This window comes from Pundamilia nyererei, unplaced genomic scaffold, assembly GCF_000239375.1.
Source record: "Pundamilia nyererei isolate P.nyererei 1_Seehausen unplaced genomic scaffold, PunNye1.0 scaffold00103, whole genome shotgun sequence".
Lineage (NCBI taxonomy): Eukaryota > Metazoa > Chordata > Actinopteri > Cichliformes > Cichlidae > Pundamilia > Pundamilia nyererei.
In genome coordinates this window covers 1968858-1985617 of record NW_005187504.1, presented here as the reverse complement: position 1 = coordinate 1985617, position 16760 = coordinate 1968858, and the positions used below count along the sequence as shown (strand labels likewise).

The window sequence follows — 16760 nt, the reverse complement described above, 5'->3', positions numbered from 1 at the left end:
TGGCAGGCTTTGTTCCTGAAACTTTTTGACGACACAGCAGTTGGGCACGAAGAGAATAGAGGAACAGTTTCGGACCTCTTCATCATAATGTCACAAAAACCATTGTAGAGTGCACTAGGGGTGGGAGAGGGGAGCCAATCAACACCAATAACTATAAGGAGCACTGAGATGGAAGTGGTCTTCAACCACAGATACTCTGGTGTGCAGCCCAACAGTAAGTTGGACTGGAATACCCATATACAGGCGATGTACAGTAAGGAAGAAAGATTACTTTATTTCCTAACGAGCCTAAGGTCATTTAACATATGATGTTATCACATCATATAATCCTATGTTTTGAGCACCATACCTTTTTTCTTGTGACCTGAGAAAGTTGCCTGAAAGCTGAAGACACACTGGGCAAACCATTTTTGTTCTGTCATTTTCAAAAGAGTTTATTATTGCCTGAGTTAGAAATATCAAGCGGACTCCCCATGAGGAAAGAATGGACTTCTCTACTGAACAATCTGAGGCTGCTGCTGTTGTAGTTATTGCTCTTTGATATGATGGAGGTGCAAGAAGGTTGCTTTATTTTCTACAAACTGTTCCTTTGCCTCCCACATAGACGGTGAGGTAAAACTGAAGCACATTGTTGGGCTACTATAATAAGAGATAGCATTAAAGTGGCCCCTGGAGACCCATCATCATTATTGTTTTCCACATACATAGGTGCATTATAGTGCCCATAATGAACTGATGCTCTCTCAGCTCCACTGCATTCACATTGTGGATTTTGCTGTTTCAGAGAGTTTGCACTAATTTTTAACTGTCCCGTGTCGGTTTTGGGGTACAAAAAACCGTATTAATAGTGATAATGTATGTGGAATATAGTAAAAAAATAAATGAATGAAGCTCCTGTTTTTTTGTTTGTTCGTTTGTTTGTTTGTTTGTTTTTTGTTTTGTTTTTTTACTTCTATCATTCATTTGATCCGGGGAGTGACTCACAGCCCCGTCTGGCCTGCAGAGGGCAGCCTAAAGCCTTTCACCTCACAGGAAGGACGGGCGGACACGTGACATGCAACAGGAAGTAAATAAACTGCTTTCCCGCGCAGTTAAATTGGAACAGCAAGTCGTCTGCTTTCAAGGAGAATAAAACAAAATGGATGAGCTTTATTTGGATAATATTGACGAATACGTCAATGACCATAATAAAATAGTAAGTGCCTTCTTATTTCGCGGTATTTCATTTTGTGCGATGAGGTTTTCTGGCTGAGCTCTGGCTTCGACATGGTTGGCTGCTGAACTCCGCTCAAAAAAAACTGCCGTTTTAACTTTGTCTGGTTTTCACGACAATTTATGTGTATCCAGGGGCATTTTTATCAATTTTGGAGATGTTCAGGGGTCTTCGTGTTAATTCGGCTCTGCTATGATGTAGTAAATGGCATTTGGATTGAAGAAAAGCTTATTTTTAGTTGACCAATTTCAGTTACTGCTGGAAACCGCCAAGTGCGTGACAAACACTGCTGTAGTAAAGATATTTCAAACACTGACGTGAAGTCGATATTTATTTATATCTGATAAGTATTAGATATTTCCCAGCTCATGTAGCTTAATTTAAAGCAACAATAACCGGTACCTTAAAGAACAAAGACAATTTTTGGATAATATTTATTATCCGTCATATAGTCTCTGTGTAAATACAAGTGTCCTGTGTGCTTTCTCTACACCAGGTAACCTATAAATGGCTGAGTCTCACTCTTGGAGTTCATGTCAACACAGCAAAACAGTAAGTGGTTACTTTGACATGGCAGGAACTAATAAAATAATATATGATACATTTTTTTTCCATCTTCAAAATGTTTTGTTTGTCCAAGCAACAATCGCAAATTTAAATTAATTAGGGTTTACTGTATTTAGCGCCAAAGAAGCACTACATTTGACAGTAATAGTCCAATGGAATGTCGCTTGAGTTTTTCTGCACTTGAATTGCACCGTTTTTGTGGTGGTGAGATGAAGACATGCGCACGTTTGCATGTTTTGGCATGTGTGTGCATGCAAAAAAAAAAGGTGCTGTGTGTTTTCTTTTAAAAAAAGATCATTAACACTTTGTGTCATTGGCTGATAAATACATAAATGCCATAAACACAGATTTACCTAGGAAATACATTTAAGTTGTGTCTTGTGTTCAGAATGCTCTACCATTACCTGGATCACAAGAGGAAGGAGAGTTCAGCTCAGCTGCATGCCACCTACCTTGTGTCAGGGAAATTTGTGGACAACGGTCAAACGGTGAGACCTGTTGTAGCATTTTTTGTGATTTCTTTTCTTTCTTTTCTTTTCTACATGCCCAAAGCTGCAGCTTTAATGATTTTTTTACACTGTGTTTGCTTTTCAGAGTCACAAGGTGTCTGTTGTGAGAGAGGACCAGCTGGAAGGTGTGTAAATATTAATTCACATGACATCATTCGGTTGTGTTGCTCTGTAACAGCAAGGTTGGCTCGTTGTTTGATTCTAATTTCGAAAGTAATATCCTCAGTTCATAATCATCACCATCACTAAATAGTCTGCTTTTATGTCAGTGAGTCTTGATTTTCTTTGTATTTTGTTTTATTTAATGACATATTTGTTGTAAATGAAGCATCAGTGTGTCACGTTTGCCGTTTTCTTCTGCAGATTTCAAAGCCAAGATGAGCTTGGTAGTCAGCGTGCACGTCTACAGCGTCCAGAGAGCGTTGCTTAGAGACAGCGGCCCACTTTACGCTGTGGACTATGACGCTGTGAAAGACAATCTTAAAAACTGCAGCAGGTATGCTAATCATGGTGTTTTTTGATTTGCAGTGACCAGTCATCAGCATTTTTACACCATCTGTGTAAAGATTAGTTTAGCCACTATTAGAATGAAAACATAATTAAGGCATAATGTTATTTATATTATTTAATAGTTATTTTTCTTTTGCTTTTCAGATACAGCGCGATCCACTGTGCCAGCGCAGTGCCCATGTCTTCTGTGGAGCTGCAGCAGGCGAGGGAAGTCCAGCAAGCTCCTACACCTGAGGCTGAAAACAAAAAGGCTGGCATGAATGGAGACACCAGCCCAGTTTTAAAATCATCCGCCAAGCCTCCAAAAGGCATCATGGGAATGTTTGCTAACAAATCTGCTCCTAAGAGTCAGGATAACACCAAAGAGATGAAGCCTGAAAAGAAAGAGGATGTACGACTTTGTCCTTGTGCTGCAGTCAGTTGCTCTTCAGGGTACTCGAGTTTTTGCTCTGTTTGTTTATAATTGTGTTTTTTGTATTTTAGATCGAAGCACCCAAAAGCAAACCAGTCGCAAAAGCCAATCCAGTGGCAAACTTCTTTGGGACTCAAACATTAAGTGAGTAATAAGTAAAGTATTGTGTGTCTGGTGTACTTTATTATAAGGGGGATTAAAATTCATGTTCCGTTTAGACTGCTGTTATTTTGTTTTAGTAGTAGTACTATTTTGCTCTTTATTTGACACACGATCTGTCTTTCAGAGCAGTTGTACAAATCACATCATTATATAAATGAATGTTGTCTTTGTCATGTTCTTATTTCACATAAACCTAGTAAAAGCATCATAATTGAATGTGTTCCTCACCATGGTGAAAAATAATCAGCGAGTGAGCCAACAAGTTTTTAAAAAAGTACCAAAGTGCTGCAGGTTGTAATCAGCAAAAACGGTTTTGTCTTGCATAGAGTGTAAGGTTTTGAATGTAGAGGCTGTAAAGCAGAAGCCACTTGTGAACACGATCCAGAAACCCTGTCATCTTCTCCGCCAAAGCTCATTTAAAATGGTCTGAGGCAAAGTGGAAAACCTTTCTGGTTATAAATCAAAATGTTACGTTTTACTTGGAAAACATGGATGCTACGTCCCAACTTTTTTTGCTGCCGTGATCTGATGTTTTCAGTGTTTTGTTGTGAGTAATTGAGTTTGTATTTTAAATCAAGTTTCCACGTTTATCGATGTGCATGCTGTTTTGCGACATACAAAAGTAACCCAGAAAGATGAGCAGTAATTATTTGATTTGAATATGTTTACTGAATAATTGTTCTTTTTCACTACTTCAGAGAAGCCAGAGAAACCTGTGAAGGAGGAGGAAGCACCTCAGTCATCTTCCAGAGCAGCGCAGCAGCATGAAAGGTCAAAACCAGAGGAAAAGCAAGAAACCGTTGCTCCAGTGGAGCCACAAAAAGACACAAAGAAAGACTCCAGAAGGTGTGTGCTGGTATTCATGTGGGAAATGTGACAAATTGAATTAAATATTCCTTTCAGTACATGAGGAAATAGTTTTCTAATCATGAAAAGAATCCGCTTTCCTCAATCAAGTCCCACTTCCCTGCCTCTAATTGTTACTTAGAAATGTAATTTCAAAAGTTATAAAGGGTGTTTATTTCTGGCTTTAATCTAATTTAAATTCTTTAATTCCCTTTTTTTTTTTTTTTTTTTTTTTTTGATAGCAAAACTAAGCGGCTAGAAGATTCTGACGGTGAAGAGGAGAAGATGGAGAAGAAAAAGAGGAGGAGGATTAAGAAACCGGAGCCAGACAGCAGTGATGAAGACGGTTATACTTTTATTTTATATTATTCTCTTATTCTGATGTTTTCTATTTTGAAAACCTATTTATTTTAAAAGTGAACAGACAGTGATATAATTGGATTAAAGATATAAATGTATATTTTGTATTCGTTTTGCTGCTGTAGGCACACTAAAAGCAATTCCAAACATTGTAATTAATTGGATTGACAAACGGCTTGTGAGGACAAAACTTTTATTTCAGTTCATTTCAGTCTTTGGGAAAAGAAGAACTTATAAAAGTAGACATTTCAAAATTGATAAGATAATCTGTTTTCCCCCTTCCAGTTATTCCAGACTCTCCACAGCCAGTCGTGACAAGAGAACCATCATCACCAAGTCCTAAAAAGGAGGTTGAACCCGACAGACATTCCCATGTAAGTGTTTGATACTCTAGTTTTGATATAACTGGAAACTTTGGTAGTCTTTCATTCATTTTTTAATGTATTTTTTTTTATGTATTTAACTCGGAGCATGCGTCTTGTTATTCTGTTATTCTACAGCCGAGCAGTTCTGAAATGAAAATAAGGAAGAGAAGACGAGTCATGAAGTCTCATACCTTTGTGGACGGTGATGGATGCATGGGTATGAAAAACATACAACAGTGAAAATCCAACCAGTGCAGATGATAATCAAACACTTTTAATGTATTTATATATAGTGCTACAGTATATGTGACTGTTTTTAAATAAAGAGGTCAGGGTCTGTACGAGTAATCGATATGAGACAAAAGCTCAGGGCTGGGAGATTTCCGCTGCTGTTGTTAGTCCTGTCTGCATATAAAGGATATTCCTTATATGCTTATACTCAGGCGCACAGCTGCTTCACTTGTTTATACTTGTTTATGAGGAATCTATGCATCCAGGGAAGAGCAGTAATATTCTGTGAGAAATGTGTACAATGCTCAACTTAATGTTTTTTCTCTGAGAGTTTTAATAGCTGCTTTTATATTTTTACAGGTCTGACTTTTATTATTATAATAAAATCTAATCTAACTATTATATTTAATATGATTTAATTATATTTAATATTAATCTAAATCTACAAGCTAAGTTACTAAATCTTTTAGGTAAATCTATTTGAGTGCACCCCATCCATTACATTAACTCATCAATGCATGCAGCAGGCTTCAGTTCAACACTAAGTGAGATGACGGTTGTCAACCTGCAGCAAGCTGTGCAATTTAAAATCATAGCAAACTAAGATTATAGTTTAGTATCATTTCTGCATACAGAGAGCTGTGTTTTATTTTGTTGAAGGTAGATCAGAGCAAGTGCAAGGATCACTTTTTGTCCTTCACTCCACCTGAACTCTTTGACAGCATCATGTTCGCTGCTGCTGTTCCATCAGTCTTACCAAGAGAAACGCAGCAATCTAGGCTGAATCTGGCAGTGTCCTCTTGTCCACAGTAGATTGATTAGTTTGGTTGTTTTGTATGAATTTGTAACTCCGGGTTGTTTCTCATCCACAGTGACAGAAAAAGGCTACGTGAGTGAATCTTACTCTGAATCCGAAGATGATTTTAAACCCTCCAAACAAGCTTCAAGAGATCCCATTAAAGCAAAACCATCAAGTAGCAAAGAGGATGAGAAGAAAACTCAAAAGAAAGCGTCAGCAAACTCAAATAAAGGAGCTAAACAAGCTTCCATAATGGGATTTTTCCAGAAGAAATAACAGATGGTGATGGATGCATTCACTAAGGACAAATGAGCACTGCTGTAGACTTCCTGTAATGAGACTGTGGCATGTCTGAAATCAGCTGAAACAAGTCAGAACACTTGACAAATGGACTTCAACACATGGACATTAAAAATTACATTTTAGTTTCTCTGTTTTATGAATACATGTCCAACTCAATAAACATTAAAAAAATTAAATATGTGTTTTCACTTTCAGAAATGTAGAACCATCACAAGCCTGAAAATCTGAACACATTAACCAAACCACCGCATTTTAATGGACCAATCCCGTCGTTTTTTTTCTTCCTCTGGTCATGTCAAAGACTTCACCTGTTGCTGCAGTAGCAAATTGAGTTGTTATTATTATGCCTCCCTTTTAATATATCATGTGACCAAACCAGGGAGCTGTTTGTATTTGTTTTGTTTTTTTCTTAATTGTAGTTGATCATCTACTGCTAGCACTACCAAAACCTCATCAGAAATGATCTCAAACAAAGGGTGGCTGTCAGGATGCCATTCTTACAGAAATCTGAAGAAAAGGCTTATGTATGGCAAATTACACAAGACCTGGACTGAAAATCAGTTGCTACAGGTCTTATGGAGTAATTCTTCCAAATTTGAGATTTTTGTTTCTAGTAAGTGGAGCTCAGGAGAGCGGTACGACAGTGAGTGTCTACAGCCTTCTATAAAACAGGGTGGAGGCTCTGTCATGGTTCAGCCAATGGTGTGAGGAATCTTGATGAGCTGATGAAATTTAAACATTGAAAAGTAGAGTTCCAGAATAAAGATGGTCATATGAACTACAGACTTGCCAGCTGGTAACAAGTGCACCTAATAACTGCACCTATTTTGCATTTTCCTAATAATATAAAAAGAAATGAGGGACAGCTCATTATTTTTCCACAGTGTTATAGGCACATTGAAATGGGGGGGGAGGGGGTTCTTTAGCAGCTAGAATATATTACTTTACTGATCTTTATTCCAAGTTTTCCCTGATTTGTCTGCATTTTCTATGTGTATCCAAAAGATTTTTGGAAAGTTATTGAGTAAATTATTTGTCATCGTTTTTAAGTTAAGAACCTTAGATCTAGTTTACTGACCTTTTTTATTTCCCTCATTGTGCGTCCTCGATTCTACTCCTCAGCTCCTCTCCTAATGGATGCTTCAGTAATTTTGTCAAATCACTGATTCGTTTAAAATGAGCACCTTTCAGGCTCATTTTAAACCGATGTCAGTTAATATGACATTTGATACAACTGATCCTAAACTATTAAAACCACTACTTTTAATAAAACTTTCTAATTAAGGTGCAACAAGTGTGACAAGAGTTAGTGCAAACAATGAAAAACAGAAAGGTTGATTATTCTAAATAGCTGTAACATGAGTCAAAACTGAAAAGGTAATTTTGGTTTCTTTAGTCCAGCTGTGCCACACCTCTGTTATCCCTTGAATGTAAAAGCACTTCTACACACCTGCACATCCTTGATCTCTTTAAGCAAGCTTCCCCTGTCCTCTTGACTCAGAGACTCAATGAAAATAACCTAGATGGGTTATATTCTTCTATTAAAAAATGATTATTAAAAAGTTTGAAAATACAACAACAACAATGGTCTGTCTTGTTTTTGCATTTGAATTTTATGTAATATTCAGCATGTGGAGTCACTTTTAGTTTCCATTAAGAAAATATATTAACATTTTCCTCAATGGGTTCCCAAAAAAATGAAAAGCCAAACATAAAAATGACTGTAAAAATACAAAAATTGTCTCAATGAAAAAAGCCCTCAAAAAGAAGGAAATGTTTAATCCCTCCTGACTCATTTTTCTCCACTTTGCTTTGTGCTGCAGTGTTTTATGCTTCCTAACTAGAAAGACTGTTTCCCTGAAGTTGGTCTGTCTGACTCTGTGTTACACTTTTGTGATCACAAGCAGTGCACATAAGTTATATAGAAAATATGGAAACAATGACGAAACTGAAACAGCAGTAAGAAAATAATCTGAGTAGATTCCACAAAAATCACAAGCATCTTAGACTTGACTAATATTAAATGAAAATAGTGCAGTCCTTAGAACTAGTTAGAAATTGTCAGCTATTGGACTGTTTCATGTTTGCTATTAAATCTGATGATCACAAAACTGAAGATCGAGATCAAAAGGTGGCAGCTTAGTGAGGACCAGTGACAGAACATTTGAAGGAAACAGATTCATACAAAATTCATACGAGATAAAGAAGCATTTGATATAAAATAAAATAAAGTAAAAACATATCTGTGATGGTTTAGGAGTGCTAGCTGATGCTAGTAGGTGCAAACTGAAGAGTTGAATGTTTTTGAGGCTCTTGAAGATATGCAACAAAGCATAAAAATAAATAAAATCTAGACTAAAATTGTAAACCCAGAAAAAAGAAAAAATATGCATACAAGATCTATTTTACTTGGCCATCTGCCCTTGTAGCATTTGGCTGAATAATCAGTTGATTAATTGGTAATGTGATTTTACAGGTTACATTAAGCTGTCACTGGTTAAGTCATCATTTCAGCAGCTGTTCCCTCCTGTCCCATTGGTCTCCTCTGCCAGGGCAGATGTTCAGTGGGGTGACGAAGAAAAGACAAACTCTGGAATGACTAGCTAGATATTTTGGCACCCAGGTGAAGTATAAGTAACTTAAAGTTATCATGATCTTGCAGATCACCGACTGGGGGGTGATCATGGAATAAAATAAATGTGTTGATCTATTTGGAAGATACAGCAGAAAAGCATCGGTATAACACTAACCTGTCTGAAGGTACCAGCTGTCAAACGCATCTGTTCAAATACCAACATTGGCAGCAAGAAAACAGAGCACAAAGTCCTGATCCATCATAGTGCTTACACCCACTCAGGGTAAATGTACAAGTCATTAATTTTGAGGTGCTGCTAATCAACACAGAGAGGATGGAGGGAAGATGAAAAGGTGAGGAGGTTGTGTTACCCACAGTTATTCAGCACTGGAATGAATTATTGCTGAAAACCAGCCAAATACTGAAGCTCCATCAGGAAAATGTTTAATGAAGCTGCAGATGAAATAAGGACAAGGCTCATTACGTCTTCTATAACACGAGTGTCAAACATGAAGACTTGGGGATGAAGAGCAGGTCATCTACTAATTAACAGGTTGGTGGTTTGATCCCTGGCTGCTCCAGTCTGCATGACAAATATCCTTGGACAAGAGTTGCATCCATCAGAGTGTGAATGTGTGTGAGTGTTAGATAGAAAGCACTTACATAGAAACAGAATAGAAAAAGATGCTTCTGTGTTGCAAGTTGCTTAAGTGCATAAAAGTGCTAAATAAGAACATAAATAAGAACCCTATTTAACTGCCCTCGGTCTTGTTCGTCCTGCTGGATAACATTGCAAAGTGACATAATTGTATTGTTAATATACTGCATAAATATTCCGGGTGTGGTGATGCAAAGCCAGCATTACAGCACAGGATTGAAAAAGCATTGAAAAGAAGTTAAAAAAGGTAAAAATATTGAGTTAGGGATGTTCAGTAAAATGCTATGGGTTTGTTTTTTCGACACCTTTCAACTGTTAGCTTTACATTTTTGTTTTCTTTTTTCTTCTTCTTCTTCTTATTGATATTGTCATTATTTTTTTACATATAGTTTTACTGGTAAAGGCTCCACCCCCCTGTGACCCTGAAATGGATAAATAGTTAAAAACAAATGGATGGATGGTTGGGCTCTACTCGTCCAACTCACTAGAGAATAAATTAGGCTGTCTGTGGTTTTTTGAACTAAAATGAGTTTGACACAATCATACGTCTTTTTTCCACAGAGGAGATGACCCTCACTGGTCATTAGAAAGAATTCGGGGCACTTTAGATTGGCTTCAATTTTTTAAGATCTAAAGGCTCCTTGTTTTGACTCACCAGTGCCAGAACAGGAAGGATGTAATTCTGAAAAAGTTTGAAGAAAATAATTGGTCATGTGCTCAATAAAATCCATAACAAGGTCATAAGTTAGACTCTGAGTTTAGACAACGTAAGCTAAAATGAGCCAGTGAGCTCGGTAAAGCGAGGGATTAGAGGTTGTAGAGGGGTTCGACAATTTTGTATGTCATATTTGCTGTGAGCCAATGGCTGTGATGGGGGTGGATTAATTGAGTGCAGCTGTATTCGAATACTCTACTTATATCCCACACTACAAACACTGCTGTGATATTTTGTCTCTCTGCGCAGGTGTGTCATATGGCCAGATCTAAGATGACTTGATTTAAATATGTTTATGGTGAACAGTTTTCTGCTCTGTGAATTGTATCATGGAGATGGGGTGATATTTTCTCTCTCTGTCAGGGCCTACTATATAGCAAAGCCTAAAGGCAAGTTTGGGTTGCTGAAGCTGGAGTGATTACCGGCCTTCTACTTACAGGGTGGTGGGTCTTGGAGGACAACCACTGATCCCTGTTTAAGTGGTTGACATGTAAAATGAAGCTGACTTGGGACACTGGACTGTTTTGTCCCTTCATATTTTTGGTCATTGTACTAATAAATTATCTTTTAGAATTGTATTGGTTGTCATCTTTTGCCCACGGCTGCAATGGCTGGTCAGACCTAGAGTCTCTGTGTGTTACAGTAGTTTTTGCTAATTTGCTGAGGAATGATGGTAAATCTGAGCCCCAGACAGATGGTTTGGGGAATAAACAGTGTTATTTGTGAAGGCAACGGGTGAAGGTACCTAGAAAGAAGTTAATATGAAACAGTATTATTCCCCAAATTAAACTCCATTATCTAATTTTACCCACGTTTCACATGTTCTCAGAGCTGGCCCAGAGCAGCTGAGAGCTGAATGAGAACAGCAGGTAGACGAGAGCCCAGACTTGGATTATACTGTAGCTGAAGTCATGAAGTTTAATGATTTGCATGCCTGATTATCAAAATAAATGCTTACTTTGTCTGTGGAGGTTGGTTAAAGATTTTTGGGAACAGATTTTTGGTAGCTGGGTGAGCCATATTTGGCTCTTACTGACAATTTGACAACATCTAGGACTGCCTCCAGCTTGTATCATAACACCTCACTTCAAAGTTTAGGTCCTTCAATCTTTTCTCCAAATTGTAATGATCAGCTTTGGTTCCATTTCAGTCACGTAAGACTAACCTTTAAAGTCACCAATCAAATCACACTGGGGGATGTGTGACACGATCAGACTCACACCAGGCAGTAACGGGCATAGCTGCTGCATTGTTTGATAAGCACTTTGATCGCTGACCTGCTGACTAAATACTTTGTCTAACAGTATCACATACAACAGAACCTCAGTGAGAACTAAAAAAAAACTCTGCATAAAGATGTGAAAAACTATGATTCTCATATATATTTACAGTATACAGTGCAGAGTATATTGAAAACATCCATTTAATAATATAATCAACTGTGTGTGCACTCATTCAATGTTATTTTAATTAACTAAAACCATTTAGTTAGCTGACATCTGTAGATATCTAAATGCCTCCCATGTAAATCTTTGGCGAATGGGAGGCTCAAAGGCTACTTTAACTCTGCTGTCAAAAATCTAATTAGCACTTAGTTCACTTTAATTACACTTTTGGTATCATCAACATTTGCTGTTATTTCAGACAATACTGAAACCCTGTTTGCTTATCATCAATATTTTTACTGTGTTTTAAATGTAATTTTCTAATTTACAAAGTTTATAAAATGCTAACAACATGAGTATGTAACTGGTTCTTTGTATAGACAGTGTGCTAAAACAAAAGACTTGAGACATGTCCGAAATGAACAACCATTAAAGTTTGTTTTCATTTAATTGTGAATTTATTAATAAATCATTGCTGATTACTACAAAGTCATGAGAGCTGAAAAGGTTTTTAACCTTAAGTTTTAAGTGAACTGGAAACACGGTCCCCGCAAAGGGCTTCAGCTTTACAGTTGTCGCGACTTAGTTTCATTCCCTCATTTTCTGTCTGCTTCACTGTCTCCTCAGCAGGACGACAAAGGATGTGCAAACGCTGGAACACAGAAAAGGACGACTGATTACTAATACAAAACTTGGCTGTGATTATATATTAAGCCATACAGCCATGACTGCGGTAGGTTTATGTGATTGATTATGTAAGGTGTGAGTCATGAGTTTCTGGCTCTCTTCCACAGCATGTCTTTCATCCTGTCTTCCTTCTCTCACCCGAACCAGTTGCAGCAGATGGCTCCGCCCCTCCCTGAGCCTGGTTCTGCCAGAGGTTTCTTCCTGTTAAAAGGGAGTTTTTCCTTCCCACTGTCGCCACAGTGCTTGCTCATAGGGGGTCATATGATTGTTGGGTTTTTTCTCTGTATGAATTATTGTACGGTCTACCTTACAATATAAAGCACCTTGAGGTGACTGTTGTTGTGATTTGGCGCTATATAAATAAAACTGAATTCAATTCAATTCAACAGTAATAAAGTTAACTGTCTAAAAGTCTATAATGAACTGCTAGCATATAATCATAGTGTACAGCTGTACATACAACTAAAAGTTACCAGATTTTCAGAGCCATGCTTTTTTTTTTAAATCAAGCCTGCATCTTTACCTCTACAAAATATTGCAGTTTTATAAACTCCCAGTGCATACCTATGCTAATTTGTGATAGAGGAGGGTCGAACCATCATAACATGAAATAATGAAGATAAATATTTACATTTTTCTAATTCTCAAGCCATGAAACATAGGACAAAAGACCATCACTGAAAGACGAGCCTATTTGTCAGCTTTGTAAAATTAAACAATATTAATGGGTTAACAAGTTTTGTTGAACTTGCCTTTGAACTAAGCCACGCAGTGTCACATCTGTGAATTACCATAGCTGGCTGGCTTTATTCTTTTATATGTTATGTATTGATTCTACTAAACGAAGAAGAAAAAGGTCGGTGTTAACAGTGTGTGGCAAAATAGCAGGAGTATCTTCACTGAGCACTGACCTGTCTGAAGGTGCCTGGTGTTAAATACATCTGTACAGCTGCGAACAGTGGTACCATGAGAACAGACGACAGAGTCATGGTCCATCCCAGTGTGTACGCCCAGTCAGGGTAAATGTACGAGTTGTTAATCTTGAGGTGTTGATAATCAACGAGGTACAAGATGAAGGAAGACTGGAAAGGTTGGGTGAATCACAAAATAAAATTTAGATACATAGTTCTTACATGGTTATATCCCATAATTTCAATAATTACTGAAAGAGATGATGGCAACGTTAAAATCAGTAATGAGGATTAGACTAGTGAATAATTGCCATCTCACTTTGATGCAGTTAAATTTCGAAACTGTAACAAGCATAAATTGTGATCAACTTGTTAAAATGTATCACCACCTATCCATCCGTTATCAATGTTTTGGACTCACAAGTGTCAGCAGAGGATTGATGTATCTCCAGCACAGATTAAAGAAGGCAGATGGTTTCTGTCCTGCCATGTCCTGAATAATGTTGGAAAAACGATCAGCACCTGTTGGAAGTTCAGAGGTTCATGTAAAGATATGGTATAAACCCTTTTCTTATTTTGCGCCATTTATGGAAAGCAGTTAACACCATTTTAAAAGCTTTGGGTTTCCAGTCAACCATGGGGGCAGACAATTTTAGAAATGGCGAAAACTTGAAAGAGTGGTGGACCTTCCCAGGAGTGGACAGCCTACCAAAAGTACCCCAGGAGCACACTGGTGACTCATGGAAGGTCACAAAAAAGCCTAGAGCAACCTCTACAGGAGCCACACGTCTCAGTTAAGCTCAGTATTTATAATTCAACAGTAAGAAAGACACTGAGTAAAAATGTCATCCTACTTTGCTCAGTGTGGCTTTTACTCATTTTGTCTGAAAATCAAATAAATTATGTGCTGCATTTGGGTTTTTCGTCTATTTTTCTACTTGGCTACTTACTCAGCATTTGACCATCTGTGACCATCTGCTCATTACGGTAATGTCTTCTATATGTAGTCAAATACTCACCAAAAATCCAGGCTATAGCCACACACTGACATACAGCCATACAATCCTGACAAGCTCTGGTGCAACCGTAGTAATCAATAAGCTGGAATATGTAAATTCCTCCCTGGCGGAGAATGAGAAAGTGTTTTAATAATTAACAAAGCTTAGAAAAACAACCAGCATTTTAAGCATTTATTTGGTTATTTTTTACCTCGGTGACCATGGTCAGATGGATGAGAAAGAAGGCTGAACAGAAGATAAAGACAAAGATCTCATGCCTCACTGGAGCACGAAACAACGTCGGAAACAAGTCACTGATGGAGGTGATGACACTCTCTACTGTCACAAACTGGAGACAGGATTATGAGTGACTGTTTTCAGGTTTATATTCAACTGAACAGTTGTTAGTTAATAAACAGTCAGTGCAACATTCCTACATGTGTGTCGACACTGAGCAGAATGAGCATCAGGAAAAAGCAGACGGTCCAGAACTGTGGCAAAGGCATCATCGCTGTAGCCTGAGGGTAAGCAATGAAGGCCAGACCTGGACCTGTGAATCACAGTTAAACACGAACGAAGTCTATACTCACCATAAAACATTAATACAAAACCTTGTTCGAATTAATACTTGCTTTCAGAACTCTTTTGCTTCAAAATACATCAACAGAGCTGAAAGAGCCTAAAACCTTGACTTCACTCTGAATCTTTATATGCACAAGAAGTTATACCTGACTCAGCCACAGCATCCACAGTTACACCCTGTTTCTCTGCCATGAATCCCAGTACAGAGAAGACGACAAACCCAGCAACAAAACTGGTTCCGCTGTTCAGCAGACACAGCCAAAAGCAGTCTCTGGGGGGGCAAAGTAAAGCAATCATAAAGTCTGTATTTTTTCATATAATTGGATATATAATAGTTAAACCTATTTTTAAATCCAATAAAGGTGACAATTCATGTAACTTGTACCTACTTATAACAGTTATTGTTGTAATCATTGTAGCTGCCCAGAACATTTAGAGTCCCCATCGTCAGGCTGTAGGAGAAGAATATTTGAGAGCCTGCCTCAATCCAGACCTGTAACAGAAAAATATATATATCAGATGCATGTACCAGAAAAGGCTGTATTCTATTTGAAATTGGTTTTTATGGGAATATTTATATGTTGGTTAGCTCAATTAAAGGTCCTACAGCAGAGTCCAAAAAAAGAAAACAGTAGAAATCAGTATTTTTAAATTAATGGTATTTATTCAAGTTTGTCATGCTGGCAACCACGATGGTGTACATGAAATTAAGTAAGCAATATACCTCAAGGTTAGCCAGTTGGTTCACATCTGGATACAGGTAGAAGTAAATTCCTTCCCATGCTCCTGGTAAAGTGAGCCCTCTAATAAGCAGTATTAGGAGTATCACATAGGGAAATGGGGCTGTGAAATAGGCTACCTGAAAAGAAAAAAAATAAGTTTATTTAAAATCTTGTGATGCAAAAAAAGAGTTCAGCTTAAAGTTATCAAAATACTTCCAGTGACCTTTCCAGAAGATCTGACACCTTTCCAAATGCTGAAGTAACAGAACACCCAGCTGCCCAGTAAACAAAGAGCCAGCTCCCACCTCACACTGCCCATTTCCTCGATACCTGCAGACATGCCCAGCATCCGACGCCTCAGAGAGGGAAAATTAGGAAAAACAAAAATCATGTTTTTAATTAATTTATAATTTGTTATGTTCAATTAAAGTAATTAGTGGATTTATACAGAAACTTGCAGCGATTGCATCAGAATTCAAATTTTACTCATGAGAGCTCTTTAAATTATAAGTGAATTGAACTCACTCCCAGAACTCGACTGCAGCAGAGGTGACGTTGGTTAGATTTGCAGTCCCGTTAGATGAGTAAAGACCAAGACAGTTAGCTGGATTGGGGTGAGATAAGTAACTTATAACAACAATAATAGTAATACATTTTATTTATAGGCACCTTTCAAAAGCCTCAAGGTCACCTTACATTAGTACAGCAATTTAAAAACACACACACACACCACTAAATGGGAATAAAATACACAACTAAAACCCCAAAACAAAAGCATAAAAAAATTCTAGAATTCTAACCACAGAGAAGAGATTTACAGTAATCAAGCCGAGATATGACAAGAGCATTGACAAGTATGGCAGTATATCTGTCAGTGCGCCCCAGGGCAGCTGTGGCTACAATGTAGCTTGCCATCGCCAGTGTGTGAATGTGTGTGTGAATGGGTGAATGACTGAATGTAGTGTGAAGCGCTTTGGGGTCCTTAGGGACTAGAAAGGCGCTATACAAATGCAGGCCATTTACCATTTACCATTTATTGTTTGAGTAAGTGAGAAATGAAAGCAGTTAATATTGCGAATATGAAGGTAGGCCGACTGGGTGATATTATTTATATGTGCTGTGCAGTGTTGTGGAGTAACGGAATACATGTACCGCTGTTACGTATTTAAAATACAAAATATGAGTACAGTTACCGTTTAAAAGGGTAGTATTTAGAATACAGTTACTTTGTTGAAATAAAGGGATTACGC

The 16760-nt window shown here is 37.7% G+C and overlaps 2 protein-coding genes across 2 annotated transcripts in view; one reads left to right on the top strand and one right to left on the bottom strand.

Moving 5' to 3' along the window:
• The first annotated feature begins 1042 nt into the window (after positions 1 to 1042).
• On the top strand, positions 1043 to 6458 carry pold3 (polymerase (DNA-directed), delta 3, accessory subunit). Its single transcript, XM_005740762.2, has 12 exons — positions 1043 to 1195; positions 1710 to 1765; positions 2169 to 2268; positions 2375 to 2414; positions 2653 to 2785; positions 2944 to 3190; positions 3283 to 3355; positions 4072 to 4219; positions 4462 to 4565; positions 4865 to 4953; positions 5080 to 5161; positions 6048 to 6458. Exons 1-12 carry the CDS (start codon positions 1139 to 1141, stop codon positions 6248 to 6250), a joined length of 1332 nt encoding a protein of 443 aa, XP_005740819.2. The 5' UTR covers positions 1043 to 1138; the 3' UTR covers positions 6251 to 6458.
• A 5610-nt stretch (positions 6459 to 12068) lies between these two features.
• The window catches only part of LOC102212833 (sodium- and chloride-dependent GABA transporter 3-like), a 7844-nt gene continuing 3152 nt past the window's right edge, over positions 12069 to 16760 (bottom strand). Inside the window, exons 4-14 of the mRNA XM_005740761.1 lie at positions 16036 to 16114; positions 15734 to 15866; positions 15513 to 15647; positions 15178 to 15281; positions 14935 to 15059; positions 14644 to 14756; positions 14418 to 14555; positions 14228 to 14330; positions 13630 to 13730; positions 13209 to 13379; positions 12069 to 12262 (exon numbers count right to left, since the gene is read on the bottom strand). Of these exons, the coding sequence (XP_005740818.1) occupies positions 12128 to 12262; positions 13209 to 13379; positions 13630 to 13730; positions 14228 to 14330; positions 14418 to 14555; positions 14644 to 14756; positions 14935 to 15059; positions 15178 to 15281; positions 15513 to 15647; positions 15734 to 15866; positions 16036 to 16114 (1337 nt within the window). The 3' untranslated portion in view covers positions 12069 to 12127. The remainder of the gene's footprint in view (positions 12263 to 13208; positions 13380 to 13629; positions 13731 to 14227; positions 14331 to 14417; positions 14556 to 14643; positions 14757 to 14934; positions 15060 to 15177; positions 15282 to 15512; positions 15648 to 15733; positions 15867 to 16035; positions 16115 to 16760) is intronic.